This window comes from Protopterus annectens, chromosome 8.part0 (genome assembly GCF_019279795.1).
Source record: "Protopterus annectens isolate FY-2018-M chromosome 8.part0, PAN1.0, whole genome shotgun sequence".
Classification (NCBI taxonomy): Eukaryota; Metazoa; Chordata; order Ceratodontiformes; family Protopteridae; genus Protopterus; species Protopterus annectens.
This window is the reverse complement of record NC_056741.1, coordinates 846,802,284-846,819,021: the sequence shown is the minus strand read 5'-3', so window position 1 is coordinate 846,819,021 and position 16,738 is coordinate 846,802,284. Positions and strand designations below refer to the sequence as shown.

The following is a 16,738-nucleotide window of genomic DNA, read 5'->3' as shown; positions in this document are numbered from 1 at the left end:
ACTAGAGGGCAAAGATGGGTAGAAGAGAAAAAAAAGCAGTGAGGCAGTAAAGGAAAATTAGGGTACCAATTCAAGGCTGTAAGTATTAGAGGATAGCAGAAGGATTGCAGAAACATGTCAATTAGCTTCCTGTTTTGAAGCAGTAGGTATAGCAGGCAGTCACAGTTTTGAAGAACAAACGTCCTCCATAAGTAATAGAATAAAAACTAGAAACACTGACAGACCCCCAAAGGCTGCAGATGAGAGCATTCTTAACAGTGGCATCTGGACTCTGCTGTATCAAACTTTAAATCTATGCAACAAAAGCTAACCTTAGTCATCATGACAATATAGTGAGATGTTCCCAGGGATAGCAGTAATGTCAGAGTTACGGCACAAACATGGGCACATCAGCCAGCTACAGAAACAATGTCAACAAATTTGTTAATACAGGTAAATGACAAGGTCATAACACAAAAACCATGCAGCACAAAAGCATAAGTATACTGTCATAGAAAAAATAATAATTATGCTTTGGTTCTAATGGTCATGTTAGCGAGGCTATCCACTTTGCAAAACATCTCCTGCAAAAATGCAAAGGAATAAGCGGGAATGAAATTACAGCATGTGCCCAGTTGTTCAAGTCATAGAAAAATCACTATACTGATTTAGCCTTGGGCTTCTGGATAAAGCACTGAGAAGTACTGAGAGGGATTTTATCAGATGGCTACATGACAATCTCTATAGTGTAATTTCGCATTCTGAGATTGTACTCATCAGGTTAGCATTGTTGTAGGATTGCTTAGCATGCTCTCAGTTTTCAGCTGCACAAAGATTTATCAACACTGAAAGCTTATGCAGTACAATCATCACTGCTATTTTTCCTCATAAATGTTCTGCTTTATGTTGTCATTTGTATTGGTTATGCCATTTAAATTTAAAGAAATTAAAGAAAGATGTGGAAATATGTTGCTATTCTGAAAGTCTGGCTGATGTATGGGTCAGTCTGCTGCTGAGGGAGCAATGTGTGAATGTTCTTTAATAATTGGGGGTTAGACATACAAAATACAAGCCCTATAACCAGTATGCTCACTTAAGAATTAGCTATGATCTGTAAACATGGAAAAATAAACGTGCACTCACTATAATGATGCATATGTGTTGTCCATTTTCATTCTTCCCCAACTGATGGGTCTCAGCTATGACATCGGATCTGAGAAGGCCGCTTTTACCAGACTGATGGATCCAGCTATCGAGCTCCTCCCTTTACCCATAATGCCCCACTCTTCTGGTATAAACCAGATCAGGTTTTCTGCCCCAGCGGTAACATATACATGACACTCTGCTATAAAAAAGAAGCAAGAAAAGAAGACACAGAAAGGCTGGAGCTCAAAGCAAGGAGCAGGTGAGTTGCCAAAATGACATCCCTTTGGCCTCACTTAGAAAGGGGGAAGAAGGTTGGAGAGTGGGGAGCTGAGGAAGAATTAAAATGGACAATGCAGATGCATCATTATGGTGAGTCCATAACTATTTTATCTGATATTGTCATTTTCATTCATTTCTCGATGGGACAGACCCCAGCTAGACGAACCTTGAGTGGATCTCATGGAAGGATATCCTGGAGTACAGTGGAACCAAATGCTGCCCTTTTTCTGGATAGTATGTCTAACTTGTAATGAGCAATAAAGGTATGAGCAGTGGACCAAGTGGTAGGTGTAAAAATATCACCTATTGACACTTTTGACCAAAAGACAATTAAGGTGGTTACAGATCTCAAGGAATCTGCTTTGGGAGCCTGGGTATAGCTAAACCTCTTTCTCTATAGGCAAAGGATATACAATCAGTTAACCAGCTGGCTAGAGTTACTTTAGAAACTGCTTTACTCAATTTGTTCTGGAGAAAGATACAGACAATTGATCAGATATCCTGAAATCCTGTGCTCTGTGTAAATAAAACCTCAGCTGCAAATGTACATCCAGAAGATGCAGCATATATTCTCATTTGTTTGAGAATTTAGGAAAAAACACACATAAACTGATGCCCTTATTTAAGATGGATTTGGAAGCTACCTTAGCTAGAAAGAATGGGTTTGTGTGTAATGAGACCCTACCTTTATGGTAGATCAAGTACAAAGGTCTTGCTGAGATGGACTGCAGTTCAAATACTCATCTATCAGAGGTTATAGTGACCAGAAAAATTGTTTTCCAGGACAAGAAGATAAGGTCAATCTTAGCAGAAGGCTGAAAGGGGGGGATGGGTAAGAGTCTGTAAGAAATTAGTCAAATCCCAAGGTAGTGTAGGATCTTCAACCAGGAGCCTGTGTAAGAAATTACCTTTAAGGAAGGCCTTGCATAATTTCAAGGAAGCCAAGAAAGAATAATTTACTCCTGAGTGAAAATCTGAAATGCTACTAGTTGGAAGTTTAATAGTAGATAGTTTGCCCCATTGTTAAAAATGGAGGCCAAAATTAGAGAACTGCTGACATCAGGGTGGAGAAAGGATCAATATCTCTCTGAAGGGCCCAGACTGAAAATCTTTTCCATTTACTTTTGTAAATTTTCCTGGTGGAAAGCTTCTGAGAGGATAAAAGAATAAGGTGAGCTTGGGAAAGAAGCCTAGGCTGTCTAGCCATCACTGGAACTGAATAAACCATGCAGTTAACTTGCGGTTGTTGATGTCTGGATGCTGCATCCCTGTTGGGTGAGAAAGAAGGTCTGGATGTGGACCCAATATTCAAGATGGATGAGGCCAGAGGAAGAGAAACCAGACTTGATGAGACCAAAAGGGTGCAATGAAGAAGAATGTGTTCTTCAACTGGGATGCTTTCTGTAGAATTTGGGGATTAGGGGTAACGGGGTAAGCATAAAGGAGATCTGAGGGCCAATAGTGTACTACAGAATCTCATAGTGACTCCCCTTGTGGATGGACCTACTGCACTTGTTGTTGAGGGGAAAAGCAAAAAAATCACAGCATGGCTGGCCCCATCAACTAAAAGTATTTTCCACCAATCTTTGATTAACAGACCACTCATGTAGCATCAAAATAAACCTGCTTAGTCTGTCTGCAAGCACACTGGTTTTCCAAGGTATGTGCATTGCCAAAAGAAAGCGACTGGAAGAGATCATTCATTGCCACACTCTCATTGACTCTTGACACAGTGGGTAAGCTCTGGCTCCCCCTGTTTGTTGATATACCAGACTACTGGCATGTCTGTATGTATCACAATCATCCCTGAAGGTAGAACATCTTGAAAGGCTTGCAACGCTACTAGGGCAGCTGTCATTTCCAGGACATTGATGTGCAAATTAGCCTCTTCTAGGGACCACATACCTTGGACTGCCCTTCCCAAGAAATCCCCCCCCCCCAACGCAAGTTGGGAGGCATCCGTGGTGACTGTGGATACCAGCTAAGGAAAAACAAAGAGATGATCTTGATAAACTTTTTCTGAATGAAGCCACCAAAGAAGATATTCCTTGCAAACTTTGGAAATCTCGAATGGGGTGTTTACAGGATGCTGAAGAATACACCACTGTACTGAAAGAGTCCACTGAAGGACACACATATGATACATGGTTAATGGGATTACAGCTATCACTGTTGCCATCGATCCTAATGCTTGGAGGAGTAGTCTTGCTATCAGATGAGAAAGGGGGATTACCTTCATGCCTGAGACCTGAGAGTATGAACCCTTGTCAGAGGAAGTGAAGCTATCTGGTTGTTCATGTCTAGGCAAGCACCTATTAACTCCAGGGCCTGAGTAGGGATAAGCTGTGATTTGGTGTAACTGGCTGTGATGCCCACATGATGACATAACTGGAGCAAGTAATCTCTCACTTGAATCAACAGATGCCTGGATGGGGCAGTCAGGAGCCAATCGTCTGTATATGGAAATATCCTAAATCCCAGCCGTCTCAGATTAGCTGCTATAACCGCCATACATTTGGTGAACACCCTTGGGGCTGTGGTGAGACCAAAGGGCAATGCTCTAAACTGGTAATGGCTGGCTCCCAGCTAGAAGCACTGGTATCTTCTCTAGCACCTGTTCATTTTGATATGATACTACAGAAGATCTATTGAGTACATCCAATCATCCTTTCTTAGTAGAGGGAAAGTGGACTGAGCCGCGACCATTCAGAACTTTAAGTAGTTTAAATACTGGTTGATTCTGCTGAGATCCAGAACAGGTCTAAAGTCCCTTGTCTTCTTTGGCATCTAAATGAATCTTGGGTAAGTTCCAGATCTGGGGGAACATTTTGAATAACTCTTTTTTTTCTAGCAGTTTTTCTATTTCCAAGGCTGCAGTCTCACTCTGATCGGTGGAATATTGAGGAACATTTTTTGTTTTTGTTGGAAGAATTTGGGAAAACAGTATGAACTAACCTCTGGCTATGATTTTCTGCACCCATGTATCTTTTGTAATGGATGCCCAGGCTTCTGGGTACATAAATAGATGCTCCCTCACTGCCTCCAGAGTTCAGTAACTGGGTAACCCTTTAGGAGTGCTGGTAAGGTCTGCCAGAGAAGGTATCTCGGAAGCCCTGGTTCTGTGGGCCACCTCTGCCCTGAGACAGCATATTCCATTAGAGATCCCCCTCTGTCCCGGGAAGAACTATCTCCTCATGATTCCTGGAAAGGCCCTTGGGACTTGTGAAACCACATCTTTTTAGGATTGAAGGGTTATCTGTGGACCATCCCCCTTGTTGTTTCATCAATTCATCAATTCAAGGATCTCACTGAAGGTGGCATCTTCTGAGAGAAATCTAAGAGAACCTTCACCTTCATCCAAATCCGTGTCTTCAGTGAAAGATTCTGGGGATGAGTCTATGTGCTTCCATTTGCACATCTGTTTCCTGTGAGCCTGTACTGGTGGATGATCAGACATATCAGAATCTGACTGGGAACTCATGTAGTAAAGTAAAACAGAACCACTGTAAACCATGCACAAGTTCAATCCAAATCCAGATTTATTGTTGCAAGTTAAATCTTTCACAAGAAAATGGCTTTCACAGGCAAATCAAGAATCACTATTCAAACCTTCAGTTTAAATACTAGAACATTGGTCACATGAGTAAAATACTGGTCAGGTGATGGATGACATTTTCAAAAACCTTTGACATTTAAAGAGGGAGCCATTCAGCTGTTTTTCTATTGTTGGGAACTTGTGTAGTAAACACCCTCAGAAGCCTGTGGTACTGACTTTCCCTGTTGGATAGAATGAAAGGAAGAAGAAGCAGAATTCTCTTTAGGTTTGGGTGAAGCCAAGGTTTGTGGTAATGCCTTTTCTTTTGCCACAGCCAAAACTTTCTCAAAAGCCTAAAAGACCTAAGCCACAATCACTCCTAATTGAGGTCTCCTCCTTCCTGAAGAAGAATTCCTGCTAGTGATGGGTCTCAGCGCTGTGGCCAATCTTGGATTGAAGCTGTCAAGGGCCAAGGCTCTGATAAGCAGTGACTGCTCTAATAATTTCAGTGTCAACCTATCCCATTGAATTCCAGCACCGACGCTTCAGCTCCAAGACTATTCCTGATCTGAACACAATAGAATTGAAAGAAATAGGGATACAGTTGGAGTCAAAGTAACTGTGGGCTCTGACAAAGGCAGACTGGGCAGGCTGGATCCAAGCCAGGTCTGAGGGACAGACCAGAACAGGAGAGTCCTGGAGAGAGAAGAGGAGGGGTTGTTAGACCAGTACTCAGTGTGTTCAGGGGTGACAGCTACTGAGAGAATCCCAAGCTGGATTTGGATTCTCATGAACTTCCTCATCATTTTATCTGCATCTTGATTGGTAAGGTTTCTGGATGACTGCACAGAAAAAGACACTGAGGGTAGTCTTAAATATCGTTTGTCCTGTAATATTGGAGATTGTAGTCTCAGACTCATCGGTTCCACGAAGAATTGGAACCTAGGAGAGGAAAGTTGGGTCTGAGGGATCCAACCTACTGGGAGTTTTGGTATCCAGACTGACAGAAACAGTGGGATCCATATACTGCTTTCTGGACTTTTCTAATTTTTATTTTTCTCACTTCTCCTTTTCTAGTGTTTTCTTCTCAATTTTTTTTCTTTTTTGCTTGTCTTTGTCCTTATTTTTGGCTTTGTCCTATTTCTTGGCTGGGGAGGCAGCAGCAGTGGTTGAAGAGAAGGCAAGTGAGAGGTAGGACCTTGCTCGTAGAGGAAGAAGTCCTTTGACATTTAGATTTTCCCTGCACATTTGGACAGCCTTCATGCTAAAAGAGGCACAGGCTTACAGTCTATCTCAAGATGGGCAGCACCCAATCAATAAACACACAATGAATGCAGATCCTGAGGGAGGATTTTGTGTCCATATTCAGCACACTTTTTAAAGCTCTGGCTGTCAGACAGTCTAAAAAACACAAAGGTGGGAGGGTGGCCTAATGGTTAAGGTGTTTGCCTTACAAACACAAGGTGCAGGGTTTGAATCTCACAAGGGATAATTGGCTAGGCTTAAAATGGCTCACAAGGGCAGTTAGCCTAGTACTAATCTATGAATGGGCTAGGAAACTATGAACCATTTCTTTAAAGGGGCTGGGAAGGTGGCCTAATGGTTAAGGTATTTGCCTTACAAACACAAGGTGTGAGGTTTGAGTCTCGCAAGGGATAATTGGCTGGGCGTAAAATGGCTCACAAGGGCAGTTAGCTTAGTACTAATCTATGAACCTAATCTATGAATTACAAACACAGCAACATACTATCTAAAATTTAAAGTTAAAGAACAACAAAAATTTCACAACAATCTATACCTATATATAGAAAAACCTATCAAACATCTAATAACTATTGCTAGTAGAAAGAATAATAATTTTGAAGAAAATGCCTAATCCTAAGGATAACTCTCCCTTGCTATATATCTATATCCTAAGGATAACTATTCCTTGCTATCTATCTATAAACTATGTAATTTTTTTTGTGAACTATAACAAAAGAAAACTAAACCATGAAAGACAAGTCTCTCAGCAGGAGTAGAAATTGCAGGAAACGTAACTCAATCAACAAAGGATATGTTTTTTAGAGGACAGCATTTGTAGAACATGCCTGATGCTTCAGGTGGCAAATGAGATCTGGGGTATTAAGGTGAAGTGGAGGAAATTATGGGTAGGGGTGGAGTCAGAGCTATGGGTCCATGAAGCTTCAGAGATGGTACCAAGGTCAGATGCAACAAATCGTGTTGAATCAGATGAAAACAGACATCAGATCATAGATTCTAACTGCAGATAAGGGCTGCTACTTAGTCTGTACACTTCCCTGCTTAATGGATAATGTGTAGATCCTGTTTATCTAACAGACATCCCACCATTCATTATAATTTTCTTCTGTTTGCAAACATATTCTATTACTGTTTTGGGCTGTTTGAATAACACAGTGCCCTTCCTTTGAAATAATGATTCCTTTTATAACCTATAAATCATGCACCTTGTATCTGCAAATTGTGCTCCCTTGCTACTGTGAATCTCTCTTCAGAAACAAGGTAGCTCTCTGGACTCTTTAAACCCTTTTGTGGTATTCATACATTATATATCCATATGCTTCTATGTCTAATTTTTTTTTTAACTACACTAACACAGCTACACCCACCTTTGATTAGCTACACTAGTGACTTGTTTTTGTGCATGAATCTTTTTCCAAAACATTTTTCCTTGTGTAATGCTGAGACACCCTGGGGTGGCCACGGTGGTGCAGCGGTTAGCATTGTCACCTCACAACAAGAGGTTCGCCGATTCGATCCTCGGCTGGGTGCCTTCTGTGCAGAGTCTGCATGTCCTCCCTGTGGTCGTGTGGGTTTCCTCAGGGTGCTCCGATTTCCTCCCACATCCCAAAGACATGCTGTAGGTGGATTGGACACTCTAAATTGGCCTTAGGCATGAGTGCATGTGTGTGTGTGCCTTCTGTGGAAGGTTGGGCACCAGGCTGGCAACTCGACACAGTAAAAACTCTACTGCCAATCATGAATGGACATGTGATCCGCTGTGGCAACCCCTAACCAGGAAAAGCCAAAAGAAGAAGTAATGCTGAGGCACCTTAATTATGTTTGTTTTGTTTTAAATGCTTGTATATATGCTAGATATGCTCAGGTCTCTGCTAGAACAGAACCCAGTTAAAAATTCAAAAACATTAAATAATAACAGCTACAACAAAATGCTGTTCAGTGAAATGCATGGTAAGGGTTTTTAGAAACAAGGCAGGGTCTGTTGACAGAGAAGCAGGAAAAACAGAACAAATTAAATGCATCAAGTGATCTTTTTATTTACGCAGATTTTTTCATATTTCTAAGCATCTCACAGGGCAAACAACAGAACCATTTTAATGAAACATTGCTTTCTAACGTTTTCCTGCTCTAATCACTCTTTCTTTGTCAATTCTATTTTAGTTCAAGTTGAATTATATTGTATTACAAGATCAAACAGCTACATGAATTCTATACTGTCATGCTTTTGTGGTATCACAAGTATAATGAGTGAGCTGCAGCAAACCTTTCTCTTCTTTATGCCATATAGTAAGTGTTTATCATTTTCTTATAGCCCTTGTTAGCCAGGTGTCTTAGTGATACAATACTGGACCTTCTCTCACTTTCTTTACTTCCTTTCTGCAAAGTACTGTGACGCACAAGCAGGTGCACTTTGACTCTAATCACTTACCTCTTTCGTAATGGTCTTCATGAAACAGTCCAAGGTGCCAGTATAAAGTGAAGATTTTCCTGGAATCATTTTGGGCTGAGTCTGCAGTCTGACCTGTGGGCAAGAAAGCATTATAATAAACTAAAGAAAAAAGGAAAATGGAGAATATAAAATAGTCTTTTATCCTCTAACATGGGAATAGGGAGCACTGTTTCAAGTCAACAGGACAGTCACAATAGCAGCGTGATAAGGTTGCTGCTTCCTGCTAAGAGTATACCTGAGAAAATGAGTCACTCCACTGTAGACTGACCAGTCACTTCTCCAGAGTGTAGTGATAGTCATCAATATATGTTTAAATAATGAAGCACTCTGTATGGTCTAGATTATTGGGAGAGTATCTTGTGCAATTTTTTACCGTCATAAGGAATATCTAAGTGATATAATTGCACGAGACTTAGGTAAATCCCCATAACATCTATGCTAGATCATTTCATTGTGACTATAAAATATTTTTCCCCCAAATGTCATTTCCTATTGATGGGTAACTAGATTCTATGAAGTTTTACAACACACGTTGATCAATGAGACAGCAGAATGTTTTAAGTATTATTACATGATTTGTTCTGCTTTATTCTGCTGGAGATATAAAACACTAAAATGTCACCTGACATTTACATTAAATAGACTAAATACAGAACCTAACAGTTTGAAACATTAAATCTGATCTGGTTAAAAATTACATCCAAGGTCATGTATTAAGTGTTTATCATTTTTTGTAGCCCTTGTTAGCCATTACTTTGTACGTAGCACAGTGCGGGTCTATATTACATGATCGAATCCTTAGGTTATCGAACACCTAAAGGTCGATCACAAAACATCGAACCCTTAAGATCGAAAGCAGCCATTTCCACACAGGGAAACAATGCCATTGGCCAAATAAAAAAAAATGTGATAAACAGAAATAAAATGGGAGGCTTCGCCTCCCCCACTCACCCTAACTAAACATACCAACTCCAAGATCGCTCTATAGAGGAGAAAGAACAAAATCCATGTAACGGCCAAACGACTCCTTTCCCTGTGTGGAAACGTCCGTTCGCAATTTTCAGACTTCGACATTTTGTGATCGACCTTTAGGTGTTCAATAACCTAAGGTTTCGATCATGTAATAAGGAACCACACAGCTCTGTAGGATACAGCAATTATCATGGGCATGGATAGCATGACATCATAGCAACTGCAACTGACCAAATTAAGTGCTACAGGCTGTTTATGCTGCAGTTCTGATCCTTGCAGACATAGATTATTACATCAGACCACAGATTTTCCTGTAGGAAATCAGAGACACTTTACCCTGCTGATGTCTAGTAAGTACAGCCTCTGTCAAAATTGCCAGTGATGGGTTATATTTACTATCCCTGGGTTTTACCATCACTTCTACTACTGACCCTCTGTCACACTACCTGCTATCATCCATCTTGTGTGATGCATGGGGGAAGGGGTGATGTGCATCCTAGACAAGATAGTCACATAATGTGTTAGGCCTAGAGTCTCACGGTTAAAAAATGCATTTAACGATGACAGAGCTATCTCTGACAGACAAAAAAACAAAATCTGCAATGGGAGCAAAAAAAAAAAAAGAAAGGGATAAATTTTAAACTTGATGAAAACTGACTAATTACTAGATAAACTGAATGAAAGCCCTGGCAGTTGAGCAGGCCAGTCTGAGACTATGAGACACAACAATGAAGCTGCAAGTCCAGGACAGAGTTTTCAAATACTTAATCAGCAGTTAAAAATCTCACGTCTAAAGATGACAATTTAGAAAATCATTGTAGGTAAAACAGAATAAAAGTTATCAGTCTACAGTAAAGGAAGGAAGGTAGTGACCCAACAGCTAACAAAGAAAATATCTCTGCTTTTGGCCAGAGCAGTCAGTCGACACCTTTGAGAATAGAGCTTGCATGATTTATAAATTCAGTGGCCCAGTCGGGTGATTTCAGTACACAGTAATATAAAAAGACACCACATAAAGTTAAACTACGGCTCCTAAGGTTAGCAGTTATCAACAAGGGTATGCAGCTTGATGTACAATGTGTTCATGTGGAAGACAACTGAGGTGCACAAGAGCCAGAGTGCCATTCTACCTGATTACGTCTTATATCAAGAAGGTAGATACTGCAATGAAGCTGATTGCACTCAGCAACCTTAAATTACATGGGAGGGTGTAGGGTATGGGAGCCTAAAGAAGTGGTTGTCTTCTACAAGGAAATGCTGGGTGGCAAGGATCTATATAGCTAACCACCAGAACCAGATACCAAAGTATTACCCTAATGTAAGAAAGTACAGTTGTGTAAGAAAAAGTACAGTTTTGTACCTACCATAAATGTAGATGTCCGATAGGAATGCATCTGCAGTCCTTACAAATGGGTTGTCCTGTCGTCAGGCAGCCCTTCGGTCGGCCGGATTCCAAAGTCTGGGTCTGGCTTCGGCTGGTGTCGCACTTCACCCGACGTCATAGCTGCAGTTACTCGGGTATAAAGGCATCAGCCGACGCCATTTTCCTCAGTATTTCTTGCCCCAGATGCCAGGTGCCCTCTAGGAGGACTAAATTTGGATAAATGCCAATGATTCCAAATATTAGAGAGCAAACAAAAGATAAGCATGTATGTACATATATACAAACAAATACACCATAATAGATTCCCCCAGCTAGCTATAAGAGGGGCAAATACCCTAGGAGTACCACACAGGGGAAGGAGGGTGGGTAATCCTGACTGCAGATGCATTCCTATCGGACATCTACATTTATGGTAGGTACAAAACTGTACTATGTCCTTCAAGGATGCATCTGCGGTCCTTACAAATGGGTAGAATACCATAGCCAAACTGGGGGAGGAGGAAAGATAGAATTATGGTGTAGTTAAGATCCCTTGCAAAACAGCAGTGGCAAAACCTGCTCGGGATCTAGAGTATAAAGGTAAATTATAATGCTTGGCAAATGTATGCACGGAGCTCCAAGTAGCAGCCTCTAAAATGTATTTGGTAGCCACTCCTCGTAGAAAAGCTGTGGTAGTGGCTGTAGCTCTTGTAGAGTGAGGCCTGATGTTTTCTGGAGTTTTCTTTCCATGGTAGGAGTAACAAAATCTAATGCAATTTCCTATCCACTTAGATATTGCCTGTTTTGAAATTGCTTTCCCTTCCATTCCTGTTGCATATGCTACCAGTAGCTGGTCAGTTTTTCTATTGCTCTTGGTCCTGTCTAGGTAGTAGCGTAATTGTCTGTGTACATCCAAGGTATGCAGCAGTTTTTCTCCCCTGTTCTGTGGATTGGGGAAAAATCTAGGTAGGTGGATAGCCTGATTTAAAGATACTCTGGAGACCACCTTAGGCATAAAAGTAGGATTTGTTCTCATGGACACTCTATCTTGATGGAAGATCAGAAAGGGCTGTACTGCCATTAATGCCTGTAGCTCAGAAACCCTTCTTGCTGAAGTGATTGCCAGCAGGAAAGCAGTTTTCCATGATAAGTATTGCAATTCTGCTGTTGCTGCTGGTTCGAAGGGAGGAAGTGTCAACTTTTCTAGCACAAAGTTCAAGTCCCATGCAGGTAATGGTGGCTTCCTAGGAGGCTTTACATTTGTAATTCCTCTCAGAAACTGCCTGAGCAGAGGATGTGAGAAGACTGGAGGATCCAAGTCGTATTCTGCTGAAATAGCTGATGCATGAATCTTAATGGAAGAGTAGGACAGGCCTTTGTGGAATAGCTCTGCCAAGTATTCCAGGATGTTGGCTATGTTTACCAGTGACACATCTTCCCCTTTAGCAGTACTCCAAATGAGATATCTTTTCCATTTTGCTGAATAGGTTTTCCTTGTTGAAGGTCTGCGAGCTTCCAAGATAATGTCCTTAACCCTTTGGGATAAATTTGGGTTAATTTGTCTTATGCAATGTTCCAGGCAGTCAGCTGCAGAGTTTTCAGGTTTGGATGCAGGGTGTTGTAGTTGTTCTGAGTTAACAGCAAGGGAACTAGGGGTAAGGGCCACATCTGTTCCCGAGACATGCTCCTCAGTAATGGGTACCAATGTTGCCTTGGCCAATCTGGAGCTATCAGAATGATCCTTGGACGGTCCTCTTTGATCTTCAATAGCACCTTGTGCATCAAAGGAAGTGGTGGGAATGCATATGCTGTCAGATTTTCCAACTGAAGGATAGGGAGTCCACCTTCCATGCCAGTGGATGGTACGTCCTGGTGCAGAATTTCTTTAATTGGTGATTGTGTGGGGATGCAAATAAGTCTATTTCTGGGAGACCCCATTTTCTTGTTATGGTTTTGAAGATGTCCGGATGCAGCATCCATGGCATCCGTGGTAGTCCTGCTTAGTATGTCTGCTAGAGTGTTTTCTTTTCCTGGTACAAAAATGGCTTTTAACTGAATGTTGTAACTCAGGGCCACATTCCAGAGGTCCAGGGCCATCCGGCATAGAGGGTACGAATGTGTGCCTCCCTGTTTGTTGATGTACCACATAACTGTGGTGTTGTCTGTCCTTACCATCAATTGGCCTTGTCGAAGAAATGGTTTGAAAGCCTGAATTGCCAGTTTTACTGCCAGCATTTCCTTTAGGTTTATGTGTAGGTGTAGTTGCTCTTGAGTCCATAAACCTTGTATGCATTTGTCCATCATGTGGGCCCCCCAACTGAGGTCTGAGGCATCCGTTGTGATGGTTTGGCTTGGTTGAGTGCTGTGGAAGGGCAATCCTTGGTTTGATTGACAGGCCTGAGCCCACCAGTGGAATTCTTGCTTCAGGCATGGAATTATTGGAATGTGAGTTTCTAGGCTGTGCTTGTGCTGAGACCATAAATTCTTTATGTACCACTGTAGCTTTCTCATGTGCAGTCTGGCATGTGGGACCAATATTATGCAGGATGTCATGAAGCCCAATGCCTGTAGGACTTTTCTTGCTGTTAGATGGTTTTGCTTTGTTAATGCCAAGAAGTAGAGAGGGAGTTGCTCCTGTTTTTCTACTGTTAGGAATGCCATTTGTTTGGATGTGTCCAGCTCCGCACCCAAAAAGGTTATCTTTTGGGATGGTATCAGCCTTGACTTTCTTATATTGACTGTATATCCCAGGGCTTATAGAAGATAAATGACTCTTTTCAAGTCTTCTGCTAGCTTGTTTTTGTTGTCCGCTTGTATCAGGCAATCGTCCAGGTAAGGGTAGATTTGGATTCCCTGAAGCCTGCAATGAGCGATTACTGATGCCAGGCATTTCGTGAACACTCTGGGTGCAGTAGATAAGCCAAAGGGCAATGCTGAGAATTGATAATGCTCTGATCCTGCAAGAAATCTGAGGTATCTTCTGCAATTTGGTCGTATGGGGACGTGCAGGTATGCCTCCTTGAGATCTAGAGTAACCAGCCAAGACTCCTTGCCCAGCATGGGAAGAAGCTGCTGTAGGGTCAGCATTTTGAATTTTGGAACAATGAGGAATGTGTTTAAAGCGGACAGATCGAGAATAGGTCTCCATTTGCTTTCTTTCCTTGGTACTAGGAAGAGTCTGGAGTAAAAGCCCTTTCCTTGCTCCATATATGGTACCTTTTCCACAGCTCTTATTTTTAATAATTGATGTACTTGTTTTAGAGCTTCTGCCTTTTGATTTGGAGGTAGGTTTGGCATTCCTCTCTTTCCTGGTAGAGTATGGAAATGAAACCTGTAACTTTGGTCTATAGTTTGCAAAATCCACCTGTCTCTTGTGATGTAATGCCAGTTCTTTGAAAATAAAGCTAGCTTTCCGCCTAAGGGTGCTTCTAGTTGTTCCCTGGTAGGCGGTGCCAGAGCCAAGTCACTGTGATTGTCCTGTTGCAGTGGTGGTGGCTGCGTCTGTGCCTCGCTGGTTGTTACCCTGCCACTGGCGTCCCCTGTAGGCACCCCTGGATTGGTTTCTGCCTCTTGAACACCTATTCCTGCCTCTCTGTGCTTTGGAGGAGTCTGGAAAGGACCAATTCTTGGAGGGCCAATTCCTGCTAAACCTTGGAGGTTGGACCTGTAAGAAATCTTTCACTGTTTGGACAGATTTTGCCTTCTCTTCCATCTTCTTCAGTACCTGTTGTGCAGGAGAACCAAACAAATTGATCTTGTCCATGGGAGCATCTAATAGTTTTGATTTGACATGGTCCGGTAAGGCCTGTTCTTTTAACCATGCATGCCTTCTGATAACTGTGCCAGTCATGGCTGATCTAAAGGAAGCCTCCAGTGCATCATAGCCGCATTTTAAAGAATGGTTACTAACTTGCTGAATATTATGTACCATTTCCTGAACATATTTCTTATCTAAAGGTTCATCAGAGGACAGTTTTTTAGTTAACTGGTCTAGCATAAATTCTTGATACTGGATCATATGAAATTGACAGTTCAAGGCCCTAGCTGACAGAGTAGCAGAAGTGTAAACTTTTTTACCCCATCTCTCTAAGGACCTTGATTCCCTTTCAGAGGGTAGGGGATTTTTGGCAGAGGTAGTTGCTACAGCCTTAGGCCCCTGGGAGATAGTCTCGGGATCTGCAAAAGGAGCCTTGTATAAATGGTGATGTGTGTCCGGGACCCTGTAGAACCTATCGGGCTTAGCAGGGGCCGGAGGTAATGAATCAGGAGCAGTACAAGCATCACTAAATGCATCATCTACAACAGAAAGAACTGGAGGTATAGCTAAAGGCCTATGTTGTGGTAAATGCAAAAAGGTTCTAAGCCTTTTTCTGGAGTCTGAAAAATCTTGGCCCTGCCACTGAAATTGTTCCCTCATAGCATGCAAGGTTTCCCCAAAGGAAAATTCCTCAGGCAGAGAGGCAGAAGGGATGGACTCTTCAGCATCAGAGTTATCATAAGGGGAATAAGGAGCCTCTGGAGGGTCTGTATTATCTGAATTATCAGAGGAATCATCTGTGGAAACTGGCTCAGGGGGCTCTGCCCTAGGTCTCTTCTCTGGAGGTGGGTGAGAGGCCCTGTCTGGGTGAGGTTGTGATCCCCGGATTAAAGAAATGAGATCCTCTGCTAAAGAAAGCATTTGGGAACTGGAGCTGGGCCTGTGAGAGGGGGTCTTAACAGGCACAGATTTTGTAGCTTTAGCTGCTTTAGCCCTGGCAAAGGCCTTAATGGACATGGCTGCAGGAGGCCTAGCAGCTCCACGTGCAGGGGTTGAAATATCCAAGGGAATAGTGTCAGATAATTCCTGAGAAACCACAACAGCAGGTTGGATTTCAGAAGCCGATTCCACCAGGTTGGAAGAGGCCTCGGTAGAAGGCAAGTTTTCGGCTGAAGGAAGAACCGCTTGCTCGGTTTCAGCCGAAACCGACACACTTGGCTTAACCGCGGTTTCGGCCGAAACCACGGACCGCGAGTGTCGGTCCTTTTCCTTGCGTTTTTTGGATATTTGTGAAGTCGGAGGATCCGACGGCATAATATAAGCGAAATCAGAGCCGAAAAACTGCTCAGCAAATTCCGACCGGCGTCTAAGCGTCCGTCGGTTGAAAGAAGCACAGGCTAGACAAGCTGCTACGTCGTGGTCTGGGCCTAAACAAGGTAAGCAGTAAGAGTGGAAATCTTTATGAGGTATTTGTTTCCCACAAGTTAAACAGTTATTCACTTTTTCTGACATCGGCTGAGGTAAGAAAGAGTCCCCATTAGCTTTTAGAAGTCTTGGTAGTAGTAGAAGTATTCGGTAGTAGTAATCTCTGGATCTGACCGACGAACAGCTTCTGCGGCAAGAAAGACTGAGGAAAATGGCGTCGGCTGATGCCTTTATACCCGAGTAACTGCAGCTATGACGTCGGGTGAAGTGCGACACCAGCCGAAGCCAGACCCAGACTTTGGAATCCGGCCGACCGAAGGGCTGCCTGACGACAGGACAACCCATTTGTAAGGACTGCAGATGCATCCTTGAAGGACATCTTACCATAACAGCGGATGTTCGAATGATCACTGCTGCAGTATCATTAGCTATATGGCTTATATCCTATGAAGGATATAACAGTTAACCAGGTTCCAGAGCTTCAGGGCACCTTCCATGCTCACAAAACCATTAGTCAGCTTGAGCTGAGCTCACTAAAAAGACAGGTTTGCATGAAAAGCCCTTTAGAAC

The 16,738-nt window shown here is 42.4% G+C and overlaps 1 protein-coding gene across 1 annotated transcript in view; it reads right to left on the bottom strand.

Moving 5' to 3' along the window:
* The window catches only part of LOC122809104 (mitochondrial carnitine/acylcarnitine carrier protein-like), a 708,815-nt gene that overhangs the window by 586,244 nt on the left and 105,833 nt on the right, over positions 1-16,738 (bottom strand). Inside the window, exon 2 of the mRNA XM_044080345.1 lies at positions 8,631-8,723. Within this exon, the coding sequence (XP_043936280.1) occupies positions 8,631-8,723 (93 nt within the window). The remainder of the gene's footprint in view (positions 1-8,630; positions 8,724-16,738) is intronic.